General features: G+C 45.1%; 1 protein-coding gene across 6 annotated transcripts in view; it reads right to left on the bottom strand.

Moving 5' to 3' along the window:
• Window positions 1-16,487, bottom strand: part of TNC (tenascin C) — a 94,737-nt gene that overhangs the window by 60,414 nt on the left and 17,836 nt on the right. For all 6 annotated transcript variants that reach the window (XM_060100642.1, XM_060100643.1, XM_060100644.1 and 3 more), the window contains exons 2-4: window positions 6,432-7,025; window positions 2,459-3,868; window positions 886-1,149 (exon numbers count right to left, since the gene is read on the bottom strand). In XM_060100642.1, coding sequence (XP_059956625.1) covers window positions 886-1,149; window positions 2,459-3,868; window positions 6,432-6,888 — 2,131 coding nt within the window. In that variant the 5' untranslated portion in view covers window positions 6,889-7,025. The remainder of the gene's footprint in view (window positions 1-885; window positions 1,150-2,458; window positions 3,869-6,431; window positions 7,026-16,487) is intronic.

Raw genomic sequence — 16,487 nt, 5'->3', positions numbered from 1 at the left:
TGCTTAAACCTAATATGACAATTGACTTTGAAATCATACAGATGGGCTAGAATCTCAGCTCCATCGTCACAACTTTTGTGTGCTTGGTTGAGTTAACAAAATGCCCTGAGTCTCAGTTTCTTCATCCAAGAGAAGGAGCTAAGTATGCCTACCCCTTGGGAATGTTTTGAGACTGCTGAGTCCCACAGTGACTGCTGGCCATGGTCCCTGGCCTGAAGCACAAGTTTAATAAAAGCAGCCAATGTTACTATTACTAAGCAAAAAAGAACCAATTTCTAGCCACAGCTTGCTTTTTAGGAGTGGAGGTAATTATTCTGATGTTGGACTCTTAAAGGAAGAATAACTTGAACCTTGATGTTTCCACTTTTGTATTTTTTAAATATATAGACAGTGAGCTCCATAGAAAGGTAGTAGTAGAATAGAGTACTTAAGACTGCCAGGGTTCAAATCCTATCTCTACCACTTATTAACTGTGTGATATGGGATGAGATGCTTAACCATTCAGAGTCTCAGTTTCCTCATCTGTAAAATGGGTTAACAGTAGCTCCTGTCTCATAGGGTTATTGTGAGTTAAATGAGTTAGTATGTGAGGACTTTCTTTAACAAATATTCAATGGGTTATAGGCATAAGAATACATATATATGTATAACTGAATCACTTTGCTGTACAGCAGAAATTAACACAACATTGTAAATCAACTATACGTCAAAAAATTTTTTTAAAAATTCATTGGGCTTAACTGGATTCCAGAGTTTTAACTAGTGTAACTGCGTAAAGACAGCCATAGAGCTACAGGGGCAAAGGTGAGGCAGTAACTCATGGGGGGGCGTATGTACGGGACAGGAGGGCAGATGAGGCTGCCGAGAGGTGTTCTGCTCACTCACAAGTGGCCACCCTGGCGCTGACAGGGATGCTCTTCTTGTTCTCCAGGATGGCAAACACGCGGATAAGGTACTCCACGCCAGGCTCCAACTCCTGGATGGTGGTGGACGTCTGGTTTCCAGGGACGCGGAACTGCATTTCTAGGCCGTCTTCATGGGTGGGCGTGTACACAATGAGGTACTCTGTGACCCGCATCTCATTTTCCCAGGCCAGGTTTATGGTCTCTTCTGTCACTTCTGTCACGATGAGGTCTTTGGGAGGGGACACTGGCAAGAATAAGGAAGGACAGTTTGGGTCAGGTGGTGTCATAACGCACTCTATGAATTCCCTCTTGGTTTGTTTCCCTGGACCTGTCTCTTCCCCCAGTCACGGAGCCCTGAAACCCAGCTTCCATTTTCTAAAATGCAGACTCATCAAGGACCCTCCTGCTGTGACCCATCTTCAAAACTTTTGGTGGCCATCCCTTGCCTTCAGGCTAAAGTTCCAGGTCTGCAGTGTGGCCTTCAGGGCTCTCTGTGAACTGGCCCCTCCGACTTCTCCACTCCCTGGACCTTAGTTCAGATTCAGGCCACCTGCATGGGAAAGTGCAGCCTGGGCTTGGCTTTCTGCTCTGAACTTCACGTCGTACATTCTTAGCACTGGAAGGGTATTTTAGGCTCATCTGGTCCAAGTCTTTCCTTTTCTTAGAGGTGAGTGAGGCAGAGGGACTTGCTCAACTTTGCTTACTCATCAAATGTGGAATGTACCTCTCCTCCCGGCCAGCCTGGTCTTCCTTCCAACCAGGCTTCCCTGGCTTGGCCATGTCAAACACAGAGCCGTGGGTTTGTTTTTATGTGCCAATGGCTTTAATCAAGGCAGAAAGTCTCCATTACGACAAGTATATAAGGGTGGATGAGGGAAGTACAAAGAAGACCCTCATTAAACATGAGCATTATCGGTCTTTGCTGTGTTTTCACTCAACCAGTGTTTACTTACTGAATACATGCCCTGTGCTAACTGCTGGGATAATGCTCCTTTAAGGCACTCACAGTCCTTGGGATAAAAGACAACAACAAAAAGGTGATTTAAGAGACGGGCCTGCTTCATAGGTGATCAGCACTTCATCTTTAGCTGAATGTGCATTTAAAACAGTTTGTTTTATGTAATCTCACTGTCTATTCAACTTAGCTGAGTTTTTACTTCCATCCAAATGAGGGATTTAGTTCATTATTGCTTCCATGTCAATACAGAGTAGGAAAGAAGGTTGATGTTCAGCAAAAGGGAGGTGAACATTTCATCTGCCCTCTTCGTGGGCACTGGGTGTTAAACTCAACGTAGATGAGTTACCCAGATTCAGGTACCAGCTCTGTGATATATAAGCTGTGTGTCCTTGGGACAATTCCATAACCTCTCTGAGCCTCTGAGCCCTCAAATAGGTAGCTCTGTAACAGGTGAGTCAAAGAGTCAGTGTGTGTGTGTGTGTGTGTGTGTGTGTGTGTGTGTGTGTGTGTGTTTGGTATAACACAGAGTTCTCCAGCACATGCCAACTCGATGGTGGCTGTCATCACACTAGTTCGCTGGAGTGCTGGTACTCACCTTGGGAGCAGTCTTCTCCAGTGTAGCCCTCATTGCAGATGCAGCGGCCGGAGACGCACTGGCCCCAGTTGCTGCAGTCGTTGGGGCAGGAGCGCTTCCCGCAGTCCAACCCAGTGAAGCCCTCGTGGCACACGCACTGGCCGTCCACGCAGCGGCCCTGGCCGTGACAGTCGTCAGGACACCTGCGCTGCCCGCAGTCCTTGCCCGTGAAGCCCTCGTGGCACACGCACTGGCCGTCCATGCAGCGGCCCCGGCCATGGCAGTCGCCGGGACAGGAGAGGTCTGCGCAGTCGGGGCCGGCGAAGCCGTCCTCGCACACGCACCGCCCGTCCACGCAGCGGCCCCGCTGGCTGCAGTCCCGGGGGCAGCGGAGCTCCCGGCAGTCCTCACCCATGTAGGCGTCGTCACAGACACACATACCGTTCACGCAGCGGCCGTGCTGGTGACAGTCATGGGGGCAGCTCATCTCGCCACAGTCATAGCCCTGGAAGCCGAGTTCGCACTCGCACTGCCCCTGCACACAGCGCCCGCGGCCGTGACAGTCGTTGGGGCACCGCAGCTGCCCGCAGTCCTCCCCGGTGCGACCCTCGTCGCACACGCACTGCCCGTTGACACAGCGGCCCTGGCCGCTGCAGTCGCGGGGACACCGGAGCTCGCCGCAGTCCGCGCCCGTGAAGCCGTCGTCGCACTCGCAGTGCCCGTCCAGGCAGCGGCCGTGGTCGTGGCAGTCAGAGGGACAGCGCTTCTCGCTGCAGTCCGCACCTGCGAAGCCCTCGTTGCACACGCACTGGCCCTCGTCGCAGCGGCCGCGGCCGTGGCAGGCATTGGGGCAGGCGAGCTGGCCGCAGTCCTCACCCGTGAAGCCCTCGTCGCAGTAGCAGGTGCCGTTGACGCAGCGGCCGCGGTCGAAGCAGTCATTGGGGCAGATGAGCTCGCCGCAGTCGTCGCCTGTGAAGCCCTCATCGCACACGCACTCGTTCTCCACGCAGCGCCCGCGGCCGCGGCAGTTGTGCAGACACAGGGGCTCGTTGCAGTCCTCGCCGGCGAAGCCGTCCTGGCACACACAGCGGCCGTCCACGCAGCGGCCGTGCTCCTCATTGCAGGGCACCGGGCAGGGCTCCTGGCTGCAGTCCACCCCCGAGTAGCCTTCGAAGCAGACGCAGGTCCCGTTCATGCACTTGCCCTGGTCATTGCAGTCACTGGGACAGGCCAGCTGGCCGCAGTCCTCCCCCATGAAGCCCTTGTCACACACACACTGCCCATCCAGGCACTGGCCTCGCAGGTGACAGTTGCCTGGACATTCAGGCTCAGAGCAGTTGGGGCCTTTCCAGCCCGGTTCACACACACAGCCACAGCCTTCAGTGCTGAAGTTGCCCCGGCCGTTGCAGAAGGGCTTGGTGTCCAGGTGGCCTGCAGGGAGGGAAGAGAACAGAGGCTCTCCACTGAGCACCAGCAGCCCAGTTTCTTGGTTTCTAGCCACAAAACCCAAATTCAAATTCAGCCAGAGCAGGGGTGCACCCTCAGGCCCCATCTGGCTTGAAAACCACTTGCTTATTGTGTGAAATGAGTTGGGGCCTGATCTAATGATCCTAGGTGGGAATTCTTAACCTGCACTCTCTGAAATTGTAGGTTCATATGCAGATTCTGTGTGTGTGTGTGTGTGTGTGTGTGTGTGTGTGTGTATTTCCATCCCTGGGGAGAACTCCCATAGTTTTCATCAAATTTTCAAGTATTCCCGTGACCCAAAGGTTACGCATCACTGCCTGTGCAATGCAACATGCTGGCCTGTGTTGTTACTTTTCCCGCACCTAGCCAAGGTCAGACATACAGGAGAATAAGTGTTTCACCAAAAAATAATTGTTGAACTGAACTCAGTTCTGATGCCTCGACTCAATAGCTGCGCTGCATGTCTCTTCATCGGTCGGGTGGGACCAATGGCCCACTTCCCTGGGTAAATCAGGTGAAATAAGGACATTAAGGACCTGCTGTTGTGCTCACTGTGATTTCCTTTTGCAGAGTGTTTTGGGTTGACTCAAGTTGTTATATGTGTTTATGTGACCAAAACTTGCTAAATTTTTTGTAACTGAAATGAGGTAGCTAAGGAGTGGCTTTCTAATTCTGTTAGGACAGCTTTGCATTGGGCTCAGCCCTCGCCAAGCTCATGTGCCTCCATCTTTTTTCCTCTCTATCCTGAAAGCTGCGGTGGTGGGTGAATATGAGGAATACGTGGTCAGGGCTGCTGTGACTCTGGCGCTTTGAAGTCTCTGTAATGTCTTGGCTTAACTTGCAGCAGTGGCTGGTGTGGTCTCCATAGAGCCAAGGAGAAGAAACAAACAAAACTCACTCCATTTTCTCTGCATCTAAATACAGTTGAATGAATACACTTTATCTCCTTCCTGACAACAGGAGGGAAGTCAATTTTAAGAAAACGTTGGCTTGGAAAGTGAGAATCTAAACTTATGTTGTCTAGTATGGTAGCCACCAGACACACGTGGCTTCTAAACAACTGAATTGTGGCTAGTCTGGATTGAGATGTGCTCTAAATGGGAACTACATACACACTGGATTTCAAAGACTTAGCATAAAAGGAAAGAATGTAAAATATCCATTAACAATTTTTGTATTGATTCCAAGCTGAAAGATTATTTACTTATATTGGATAGATGATTAAAATCATTTTTACCTGTTCCTTTTTTCTTTCATTAATGTGACTATTGGAAAAGTTAAGATTAATTACATACATGGCTCAGATTACAGTTCTAATAGACAGCACTGCATTAACCATTTTTTTTAACCCATTCTTTAGCATCAGTCCTATTGTTTAACTCCCCCCTGCGTTTTGCCAGGGAGTTGACAGAAGTGGAAGATAAAGTAATTTGTGCATAAAGAGAACTTTTCTGTTGTTGCTTTTGCCTTGGAAACCTAAAGGATGTCCTATAGTACTGTCTACTGACAACAATTAGGGCTGCTCTTGAAATAATCTGCCAAAATACTTTTTAGTATCTAGCAAAATACTTTCTGCTCATACTTTTTATGAGCAGCAGAAATAGAGATTTTCATCTCTGATTTGAAGCTGTTGAAGCCCCTGTAGCTCTATCAATTTTAGGGGATGAAGATGAAGACAGAATTCCAAAGTGGCACAATTCCTTAAAAAAAGATGCACCTGGAGACAGGGTATCACTGGGATAGCATGAGTTGTGGAGACACACAGGCACCTTCAAAGCTCCTATCTCTTATCACTCTTTGAGTCATCTTGTGCCAGCTTAACTTTTTTGAGTCTCATTTCTTAGATCTGTAGAGAGGGGGTATTAAACCTTATCTCAAAGGGTTGTTGGAAGGATTAAATGAGATAGTGAATTACAATTCCTGGTACATAAAGGGGCTCAATTCATATTGCGATCATCATCGTTGCTGCCATTAAACTGGAACATTTTTTCTATTTCCCACAGATTTTGCATCACCGTAGGCAGCATTGTAACTTTGCAGGAACACTGGGGTGTGGAATCCTGTAGTTGAAGTCCTAACTTGGCCACTTATGGCAGGACCTTGAGGAATCCCAACTTCCTTCTAGGCCTTTAGTTTCCCTATTTGTACAACGAAGTGATGGGGCTACATCACCACTTTTCAGAGAATGATCTTTGGGTCAAAATAAATTCATAGGTTTTAAGGGTAGAGAATGAGTAGATTTCATTGTCAAATAAGTTTTAGAAACTCGTACTTAAACTAAAACAGGGTTTTTCAAAGCAGGAATTCTCGGAGGCCTGAAAATTCCTCTGAGAAACATTTGTCACCAAGACTCTCCAAAAGCAGAATGGAGATGATTACATTCTGCACAATCATTTGTCCATAAAATCTCTTTTGAATGAACACCTTGTGAGGCTAGTTCCCCAGGGAGCCCACTCTGGAAAACAACTGACGGATCCTGGCCTGCTCACGTGTACAGTGAGGGGCTGGGCCAGTCACCAGCTCCTACCTTCGGCAGGCTGGAAGCAGCAGCCTGCTCCCAAGGTGCACTGCTCCCGCAGGGAAGACACCAGGTTCTCTAGCTCCTCCAGTCGGCTCAGAAGCTCCTTGACATCAGGAGCAGCGGCACAACCACAGGCCCGGCGGGGGATGTTGATGCGGTGTGTGAAGACGATCTGGTTTTCCCCATCTACCGTGTGCTCCTGGAAGCTCTCCCTTGGCTCTGACAGTGGGACCAAGTCTTTCTCCCCACTGGCTGATTCCAGATCCACCGAGCACTGGGACCCCACAGGCAGCTTGATGTTGTAGACATGATTAAACACCACCGGCTGGGTCTCCTCTGGCAGGGTGACATTCAACCCACTCTGTCGCTTGTGCCGGATGACTTTCTTGAGGACGCCACCTTCAGCAGGAATGGCAAGCAGAGCTAGGAAGATGCCTGCCAACAGCTGAGTCGCGACCCCCATGGTGGAGGTGGGTTAGGCTGAAGGTTCCCGGGGTTCTGTGGTCCTAGGGTATCTCACTCTTAGGCAGAATTGGGGATTTGGAAGCTGAGAGTAGAATCCAAATCGGTTGTTCCTGATCTTCTGGAAGGAATTCTCTTCTACAAGTAAACAAAGGAAAACAATAAGCTTGTTAGTATCTACTGTTCATTGAATATCTGCAATTCCAAGGGAATTTTGATTGATATTTCCTGTGTGTGAAGGTCTCCTTTTATTCCTTCAGTGTGCACTGCAGTGTGGATATAAAATGGTCTCTAAAAGAATTTTGCAATCTTGAAGGAATGACTTCACTCACTATTCAATATTTGGAAGTAGAGGGAGACAACAGAAAGGACAAGACAGATCAGATGCGGGTTTGGATCTCAGCTCTCGTTCTGGGCCTTTGGGTAATTATATAACTTTTATTTGTCTTATTTCACTTCTGTGCAGTGAAGATCATAATGTCAAGGTTAAAGTAATGATGGAAGTGAAAACAGTAAGTAGAAATCATTCATAGAGTCATGAAGCCCTTCGCTATTTACTGGATGAGCACATTGAGTGATAGGAAGGCTGTAGTCCCATAGATGTCCAGTAACTCCTCCCTCTTATTTATTTATTTTATTTTTGTGGTATGCGGGCCTCTCACTGTTGTGGCCTCTCCCGTTGCAGAGCACAGGCTCCAGATGCACAGGCTCAGTGGCCATGGCTCACGGGCCCAGCTGCTCCACGGCATGTGGGATCTTTCCGGACCGGGGCTCGAACCCGTGTCCCCTGCCTCGGCAGGCGGACTCTCAACCACTGCGCCACCAGGGAAGCCCTCCTCCCTCTTATTATTGACCCTCCAATCTAAGATTAACTCCATCTGCTGGTTTTCCTCTGCTGTGAGAGGCAGAGGTGAAAATGAAAGACTTTAGAAAACAAACTGAGTTTTTACTGTAACTGAACATCTAACTAGTTATGTGGCTGTTGGAATAGTATTCTACCTCTTTGAACCTCAATTCCTCTTCTTTTCGATTTATTTCTAAAACCTTAAAAGGTCAAGTTTTTAGAAGAGCCTGACAGAATGTTCCTGAATCAGTTATCCAAACTATGACCAAGGGCAAGAGGTGACTCAGAAAGATGTCCATGAGCCCTTGATGTCTTCTGCAATCAACAAGTACTTATTCTTTTTTTTTTTAAATTAATTAATTATTTTTGGCTGCGTTGGGTCTTCGTTGCTGTGCGCAGGCTTTTCTCTAATTGTGGTGAGCAGGGGCTATTCTTCCTTGTGGTGCACTGGCTTCTCACTGCAGTGACTTCTCCTGTTGCAGAACATGGGCTCTAGGCACGGGGGCTCAGTAGTTGTGGCTTGTAGGCTCTAGAGCGCAGGCTCAGTAGTTGTGGTGCACGGGCTTAGTTGCTCTGCGGCTTGTGGGATCTTCCCGGACCAGGGCTCAAACCTGTGTCCCCTGCACTGGCAGGAGGATTCTTAACCACTGCGCCACCAGGGAAGTCCCAACAACTACTTATTCTGTTCTTACTGAGTGTCTTACACTGAATCATATCTTCCCCTCCCCCCCCAATTCATACTTGAAGTCCTAACCCTCAGTGTGACTATATTTGGAGGTATGGCTCTTAGGGAGGTAATCAAGGTTAAATGAAGGTCATGAGGGTGGGGCCCTAATCTGATGATAGTATTGGTGTCCTTATAAGAAGAAGAAGAGACTCCAGATCTCTCTCTGACTCTGTGTCTGTTTGTGCACAGCAGAAAGGTCGTATGAGGACACAGTGAGAAGGTGGCCATCTGTATGCTTTATCATTCAAATTAGTTTCCTAATAAGAATTTGCGGATCTGTGATGTAGGCAAGCCCACTGAATGAAAATTATTATGAAGAGGAGAACTTGGCAAGTTCTCTTCTTTCAAACTACCATAGCCTATCTTAGTTGTTTACCGGACAAATATTTCTTGATTGCGTATTCTACTGCAATTGTTTTAACTCTCTTTGCCTTCCACAAAGTCCTTCTTTCTCACCCTCTTCTCATCAATTCTTAGCTCTTTCTTTTTTTTTTTTTTTTTTTTTTTTATGAGAAAGGGCCATGGGCCAAGTTTGAAATGCTTTTGGACTTTTACCCAACACTTTTGTGTGTGTTGTTAAATGACTTAAATTTCCATCTAAAAGGCTGTTAGAATTGTTGGTTGAGACTTTAAGGCAGCAAATCTAGGGAAATAATAACCAGAGTATGGGTTGAGTGAGGATTTTTCACTCTGTATGTGCACTGGCACAGCCAAATGCTGCATTGTTTGGAGGAAAGAAATGTGATTCTTGAGGGCTATGTATTTTCCATATTGGCTCATGGCTGTCTGAGGGCAGGTGGATGTTTTTGCACTTTGGGAAAGACCCATTATACCTTCAGAGTGGTGGAAAATGTCTAGACTTTGGAATTGGACACACCTGAGTACAAATGCCACTCACTAACCCTGTGACTTGGGCAAGCTATTGACATTTATCCTCTCTAAACCATGATCTCACTTTCACAATGGGGTCAAAATCCTTCCAGAGGGAATTATGAATTAAAGATCTGCACAGAAAACACCCAACATAGTGTCAAGCCCATAATAGGCACATATTAAAAAGTAGCTGCTCTTTTGTTATGCTCTGAAGAACAAAACCTAGCATGAGTCCAGGCCAATAGCCTCCTTTTGCTTAAGCTTGACCTCTTCATTGAATCCAGTACTAAACCCAACAGCAACTTGGATCTAGATCAAAGAGGAGCTGCAGAATCACTGATGAGTGAGGGGGTGAACCTTGTGAAGATAAATTTACTAGAACTGGAAATATTTACACCAGAGAAGCAAACATACAAAGCAAAGAGTAATCTTTAAGAATGTAAAATAATAATAAAAAAAGAATGTAAAATATTCTCATGCAGACAACTGGCTGGTTAATGTCTCCTCTGAGGATAGACCTAGGGAAGATTACTTTAGATTACAGTTTGTGATATTTAGGTTAGACATGAAGGACCATGTTTGGACAGTAGGGCTTTTAAAATTGGAGAATGAGCAACTTATTCTGTAGAGATTCTTTAGAAAGCACAAGCAGATTCTTATCTTTATAGGAAGTGATCAGTCCATGGACGGTCTGGAAACTATCTTGTAGGGGGAAGGAGTGTGGACCTGTACATGTTTATTCTGTAGCTGAGAAAGCCAAGATTGAGAGGAACAGGATTCCTATGTATAAATCCTGGGGAAGCAGGAGCTGGCTTGTCCCTTGTGGCCTCAAACGACAAAACAAGCACCAATATGTGTGTATGTTAGGGGTGGAGAGGAGGGTTGGCTACAAGAAGGCAAATTTCAGCACGACAGACGAAATATGTTTCTAATTGGAATTGTCCAATAGAAAGGGCTTCTTTGAGAACATGGCAAGCTCCAGGGCTCTAGAATGTAAATAGAAGAGTGTTGAGGAGCACAGGTTTGTACACAAACTGTCTTGAGTCATTGTTCAACCACTTCCTCTCCCTTGGGCAAAACTATCTATACCACAGGCCGGAGTCATTTCATCAGTAAAGCACGCTACGAGTGTCCCCGTAGGACTACTGTGGAAAGTGCATGAGATAATGTGTGTGGTGGGAATGGTTCAGTCTCTGGCAGCAGCAAGAGCTCAGTAAAGGGGAGCTTTTGTTTTAAAAATATGGACTTCAATTAGTCTTTTTTCCAGGATTTTCTTCCCCCCAACTCTTGAAACTCCTACCTTGGCATATGCAGTTCTGTTTTTCTAAGCAAGGGTGAGTTCTGCAGTGAAGTGAAGGAATCTCTGTCTCAGATCCCCCAGGCAAATATGTCCTGGGAGATATCTCTATATTTCTTTCTTTCTCTATCTCTACATCTATATCTGTATCTACATCTTTATCTTTACATCTCTACCTATACCTATGTCCATATCCCTGTCTACGTCTATACCTGTATCTATCTATCTATCTATCATCTATCTATCTATCTACACTCTATCTACCTAGTTATCTATCTTCTATCTTTTATGGAGAGATTAAAGGATCTGTTTGTCAATGTTTGCAAAGGTGAAAGGAGGGCAGCAGGAAGAGACACAGCCTTTGTACTGGCTCAATACATAGATTGTTGGGGTCACACATCCAGGACAAAGTGGCTATATCCAGGCCATGCATGTTGCCTTGCTCTGTAACCTGCCTTGGCATATATGCTAAGTGCAGAAAAATACACGTGTGGATCAGACTCTACTTTCTATTTTTACCAAAAGAAATTTTTAGAGTCAAATTAACTCTGTGATTGTGTTTGTGACTCTCTAGGTGCCTTCATTCCTGTTAACTTTTCAAGCATAATTAATCCGGAGGGGGGGGGAAAAAAACTACCTTAAAGATTTCTTCATGAGAGAGAAGGTTTAAGAAGAGGAAAAAAACTTTGAATTCTTTGGTCCAGAGCTGCATTATTCAATATGGTAGCCACTAGCTACAAGTGGTTATTAAAATTAAATACAATGAAAAATTCCATCCTCAATTGTACTGTTCACATTTCAAGTGCTTAGTAGCCATGTGGCTAGTGGCTATAATTCAGACAGTGTGGATAAATAACATTTCCATCATTGCAGGAAATTCTATTTAGCAGTGCAAGTTTAGAAATCTGCTTGGTTATGTTAAGCCCATGGTACAAATGAGGAAACTGAGACTCTGAGAGGTTAAAGGGAGTCTAAAAAAGAAAGGTAGGATATTGTTAAGTCTCCTGTCTAATTAAAATTGGTGAGTACCTCACCTGAAGATGCCAGGAGACTAGAGAACATGACATCTTTTTAGTTAACATAAGCAAATATTTATGTGCACTGTAATTTCCATACCTTACATGTTCAAACATATCCAGGTACAAGCGAGGAGTGGTCTTTATGGCTGTTGTTCTCCTCAGATATGAAGGGACATGGAGCTTGTCCCAAGTCATCATCCTTTCCCCCATCCTACACTTGGGATATGAAATGTTTTTTCTTTTTCTCTCTGCATACCTCAGAACCCCAAGTTCTCCATGAGACACTTCTCAAATAAAACCGAAGATAGGTTGCCCAGGAGCCCCTCTGGCTACACCTAACATCTTGTTCTGCCCTACCTCACCTTTCTCTTGGGAGCTGGTAGGTTTGTCGAAATTAACTCATGCTCTCCTGCTTCTGTTGACTCTGGACTACTTTGCTGCACACTTTGAGGGGACTCAGTCCATGTTCTTCAGTAGTCTGAACAGTTCTATTGATGAAGCGGCTAGGTATGGGAGAAAGAGCCTGGTCTTTGCAGAGAAACAGACCTGTGTTCGAATCCAGCTCTTCCACTTGGTAGCTGCTACCTGTGGCCATTCACTTCCCCCTCTGAGTATCACTTGCTTCATCTCCTGCATGGCTATATATATATATATATGCTTATTTTATAAAGTTATGAGAAGATGGGATAAAATGAGATGTATCTTAAGCTACCAGCACAGTGCCTGGCACATAGTAGGTACTTAACATGGTAGCTAATGATAATAGAAACAATAATAACGACACCGGTCAAATAGAGAGTAGATTAGAAAGGAAAGTTTGCATCCAGAAGGCATGGGAGAAATAGGGAATTACATCATGGCTATGACAATGATGTAATAGGTAACAAAAGAGATTGGCTAACCTACGTCTTCTAAGGTTCAAAGTGGAGGGTGGCTACTTTCTTTTGAGGGGCTGAAGAAACACACCTCAAAAGAGGTGGCACCTGAGATGAGCCTGAAGGATGGGTGGGATTCTAAAAGGTGGTTGGTTATAACAGAGTAGGTGGATTGAATTTGCACCTTACCCACCTACCCTTCTAGATTAGGCATCTAGAAAGAGGGAAGAGCATGAGAAAAGGCAAGGAATGCGTGGGTGAGGAGGAGAATGAGGAAGGAGACAGTAATAACAGCAGGTTCCCTCTGCAGCTGCCTGATGTAGGCAAAAGTGGGGTAACACGTACGGAATACTGAAGTCCTGATTCTACTGGGGTGTATAAGATGGGTAGGGGAGTGGAAAGGAGAGAGCACGTGAAGTTGGTACAGCCAGTGAGGAGAGCATGAATGGCCAATGTGAAGGGCTGGTACTGAGCCCAGTAAGCATTGCTGTGTCTGTCTAAGGCTAGGTGCCTAATTGCTCAGTGTCATCTGTGGAGAAGATCAGGGAAAACATAGGCTTCTGTATTTAGTCCCTTGGTCTGCAAATACCTGGGAAACTTATGTTGCATCCCCTTTATAAAAAAAGGAAGAAAAAAAAGGTAAAATAATGGTCTTGAAGCCTTTTTTTTTTTTTTTTTTTTTTTGAAGGGAGGAGGTGTTAAAATGTTAGGACTTCCAACAAGGACCTACTGTACAGCACAGGGAACTCTGCTCAATATTATGTAACCACCTAAATGGGAAAAGAATTTGAAAAAGACTAGATACATGTATGTGTTTAACTGAATCACTTTGCTGTACACCTGAAACTAACACAACATTGTTAATCAACTCTACTCCAATATGAAATAAACATTTTTAAAATGTTAGGTCTTCATCACTGATGAAAGATAAAAATTAGTTCTTGTTTCAGTTCCTTTGATATTAGCTGTGGCCAGTGTAGGATGATATCTCCAGATTTGGGCATTGTAGATTTTTATTCAGAACGTGACTGTGAAGTACCATTCATTTAATAGATGGGGAAACCTCGGTCAGGTCACTGTCACGGCAGCCATGTCCCAAGAGCTTTTTGGTTTACAACTGTATACTCTTGAGGTGCCTCTTGGCTTGTTAGCAAATCTTCCTTTTTTTTTTTTTTTTCTTCCAGTAGAGCTGTTTGATAGCTAACCTTTTGGAAGCAGCATGGAATAAACAAACTGGCAGTTATTTTTAGGCACTTGACCACAGGACAAAGACCATTGCTTAGATGAAGGAATCAACAATCTTTGAATGTTTCCCGGTTCACAGCTGGAGAATAAAGTTTCATTTTTAGATTAAGATAAAATTTCCAACTGGCTAGAATCATATTTCAGAATACTTATGACTTCACTTTTAGTAACTCACGGAATATATTTATCTTGTTTGACTTAGGCATTTACGTCAAATAGCTTTGGCTCGGGGGCCAAGGAAGATTCCTACTGTTTAGAAATGCAGATGAATTTCTTTCCACATCATTTTGGCAACACCTGAGACAGATCACATTAAAGTTTTCTTCCTGCCGGCAAGAGAATTTTATTGTGCACAGTCAGTTAAGCATGGAGTTACTTACATGGGCGTTCTTAAAGGTTCTAGAATTCCTCACCCTTTGTCCTTCCCAACATCCATAAATTCCTTGTTGGAATGTGTCAGGAAGAGAGAGGGGCTAAGAAAGAGCCTGAAGTGTGGATTTTTTCCGAGGATATCTGAGCCTTACATTTGATTGAGTCCAGCACCACCTGTGTCTTAAAAGAATTGAGCAAACACTGCCTGCCTAAGCAAAGCCCCTCTGAGCCCTGGGTGTTGGAGTGTTGGGTGTTGGAATTCCAGCACTGAGAAGCACTTTTCCATTTAGGTAGTACGGTGGCGTAGCTGGCACCCAGTTCAGATGCTTGTAGAGCCAACAGTCATTTCAGAGTCCTGTGAATTAAGTCATTTTTTAAATCATTCATTCTTGCATTCAACAGAGGTGAGTTGAATAAGTGTTAAGACCAGGCTATGGGGGTTTCCCTGGTGGTGCAGTGGTTGAGAATCCGCCTGCCAATGCAGGGGACATGGGTTCGAGCCCTGGGCCAGGAAGATCCCACATGCCGCATAGCAACTAAGCCTGTGCACCACAACTACTGAGTGTGTGCTCTAGAGCCCGTGAGCCACAACTACTGAGCCCGCGTGCTGCAGCTACTGAAGCCCACACGCCTAGAGCCTGTGCTCCACAACAGTAGAAGCCACTGCAATGAGAAGCCCATGCACCGCAACGAAGAGTAGCCCCTGCTCGCCGCAACTAGAGAAAGCCTGCGCGCAGCAACGAAGACCCAACGCAGCCAAAAGCAAATAAAATAAATAAATGTGTGTATATATATATATATATATATATATATATATATATATATATATATATATATATATATATAAAGACCAGGCTATGGGATAGATCAAGGGGTAGTGAGATGTTTCAGAGACCAATGATGTGTAGTTCCTGTTCTCAATCAGTTCATAGTCCAGTAAAGGAAACAGACAGGCAAACAAATACTTACAGGGGAGAATGATAGATGCTAAAACTGACAAATCTCCAAGGAGAGTCTGTGCAATGTTTGTGAATATCTGCTCTAGAATCAGCCAAATACTATGGATTCTGGTCCTGCCACTTGCTATTAGTTTGAATCGTATGGAATTGCCATTTTCATAGGTCAAATATGGTTGGATAGGGGGAACTTCATAGAGCTCCATCTAGAAGGTTTGACCTTAGATGTGTAACATTGCCTCTCTGAGCCTCAGCTTTCTTGTCTGTAAAATGGCAACACTCATAAAAACCCCACAATAAAGTTCTTTCAACTGCAAGTGAGAAAAAAATGAGATCAAATGAGATAACACATGGAAGTATTGAGGACAGTGCCTAACAGGAGGGAGGTCTTAGTAACTGGTTTATTGTTATTATGTGATGATTTGTGTCTTTTGTTAGAAGAAGGCAGTTCGTGGAAGGCTAGTCTCTGAAGGATGAGGGATTCCTAAGAGAATTTTGGGGAGCCCCCTTCTGCCCACTGTTGCTTTTTCCATAGAAGTGTAAAATTCTTAGTGTTTCAGTTTGTCAAGTGACAGAGACACTCTGAAATCCTTAGAAGAAGAGGAGGCTGTGTCTATAGTCCTGGTTTTCCTCCTAGCCTACATATTCTCATTCAGTAGCAAGAAAAGCAAGCCTGTGAGCCCAGGGTGGAGCTCTTTTCTGGCAGGTCAGTCCCCTGGCCAAGAGGCAGTGCTGCTACTGGATGGTTGTCCATGCTGCTCAGCCAGGTCTTTCTCCAGAACAGGCTGCCTGTGGTTTAGTTTTTCAAGACATTGCTTCTGACGGGAAATGTTTGGCTCAGTTTTTCAGTACTTTCAATAGACATAGACAGACATCGGATTATAGAATCAACATCAGACTTGAGCAGGCTTAGAATCAACTGTAGAAGATCGAGTCCAGGGGTGGCAAGCCTATGGCACCCACACACATCCTTCCAGTGTACATGGCAGACATTGCTAATTGATGCCTACATGCTTCCATACCCCCACCTGAGAGTTATTATGAATATATCACTTCAGGCAGCCACATTGAATTGAGTAAGAGTAGTACATGACATGAAAGAGAGTATCTGAACTGAAACACCCAGAGAGGGTCACCGGCTAATTAGTGGTAAAGCAAATATTAAAACCCAGATATCCTACCTTTTTTGTCAGTGAATTTGATTAAGGTTTCTCTCTTCCCCGAAACCACTGTGAGGCCTTCAACAATAAGTGCAGATGAAAGGTTTCTAGTAATTCTTAGTCTGTGGTCATTGTAATGGTCCCTAGAAAGAAATATCAGCAATAGGATCTTGGAGAGCATCTGTGTTAAGAGATGTCCAGGGCTTCCCTGGTGGCGCAGTGGTTGAGAGTC

The sequence above is a fragment of the Mesoplodon densirostris genome, chromosome 6 (genome assembly GCF_025265405.1).
Source record: "Mesoplodon densirostris isolate mMesDen1 chromosome 6, mMesDen1 primary haplotype, whole genome shotgun sequence".
NCBI classification, from domain to species: Eukaryota; Metazoa; Chordata; class Mammalia; order Artiodactyla; family Ziphiidae; genus Mesoplodon; species Mesoplodon densirostris.
The sequence above is the reverse complement of the archived record's forward strand: the minus strand, read 5'-3'. Positions and strand labels throughout refer to the sequence as shown.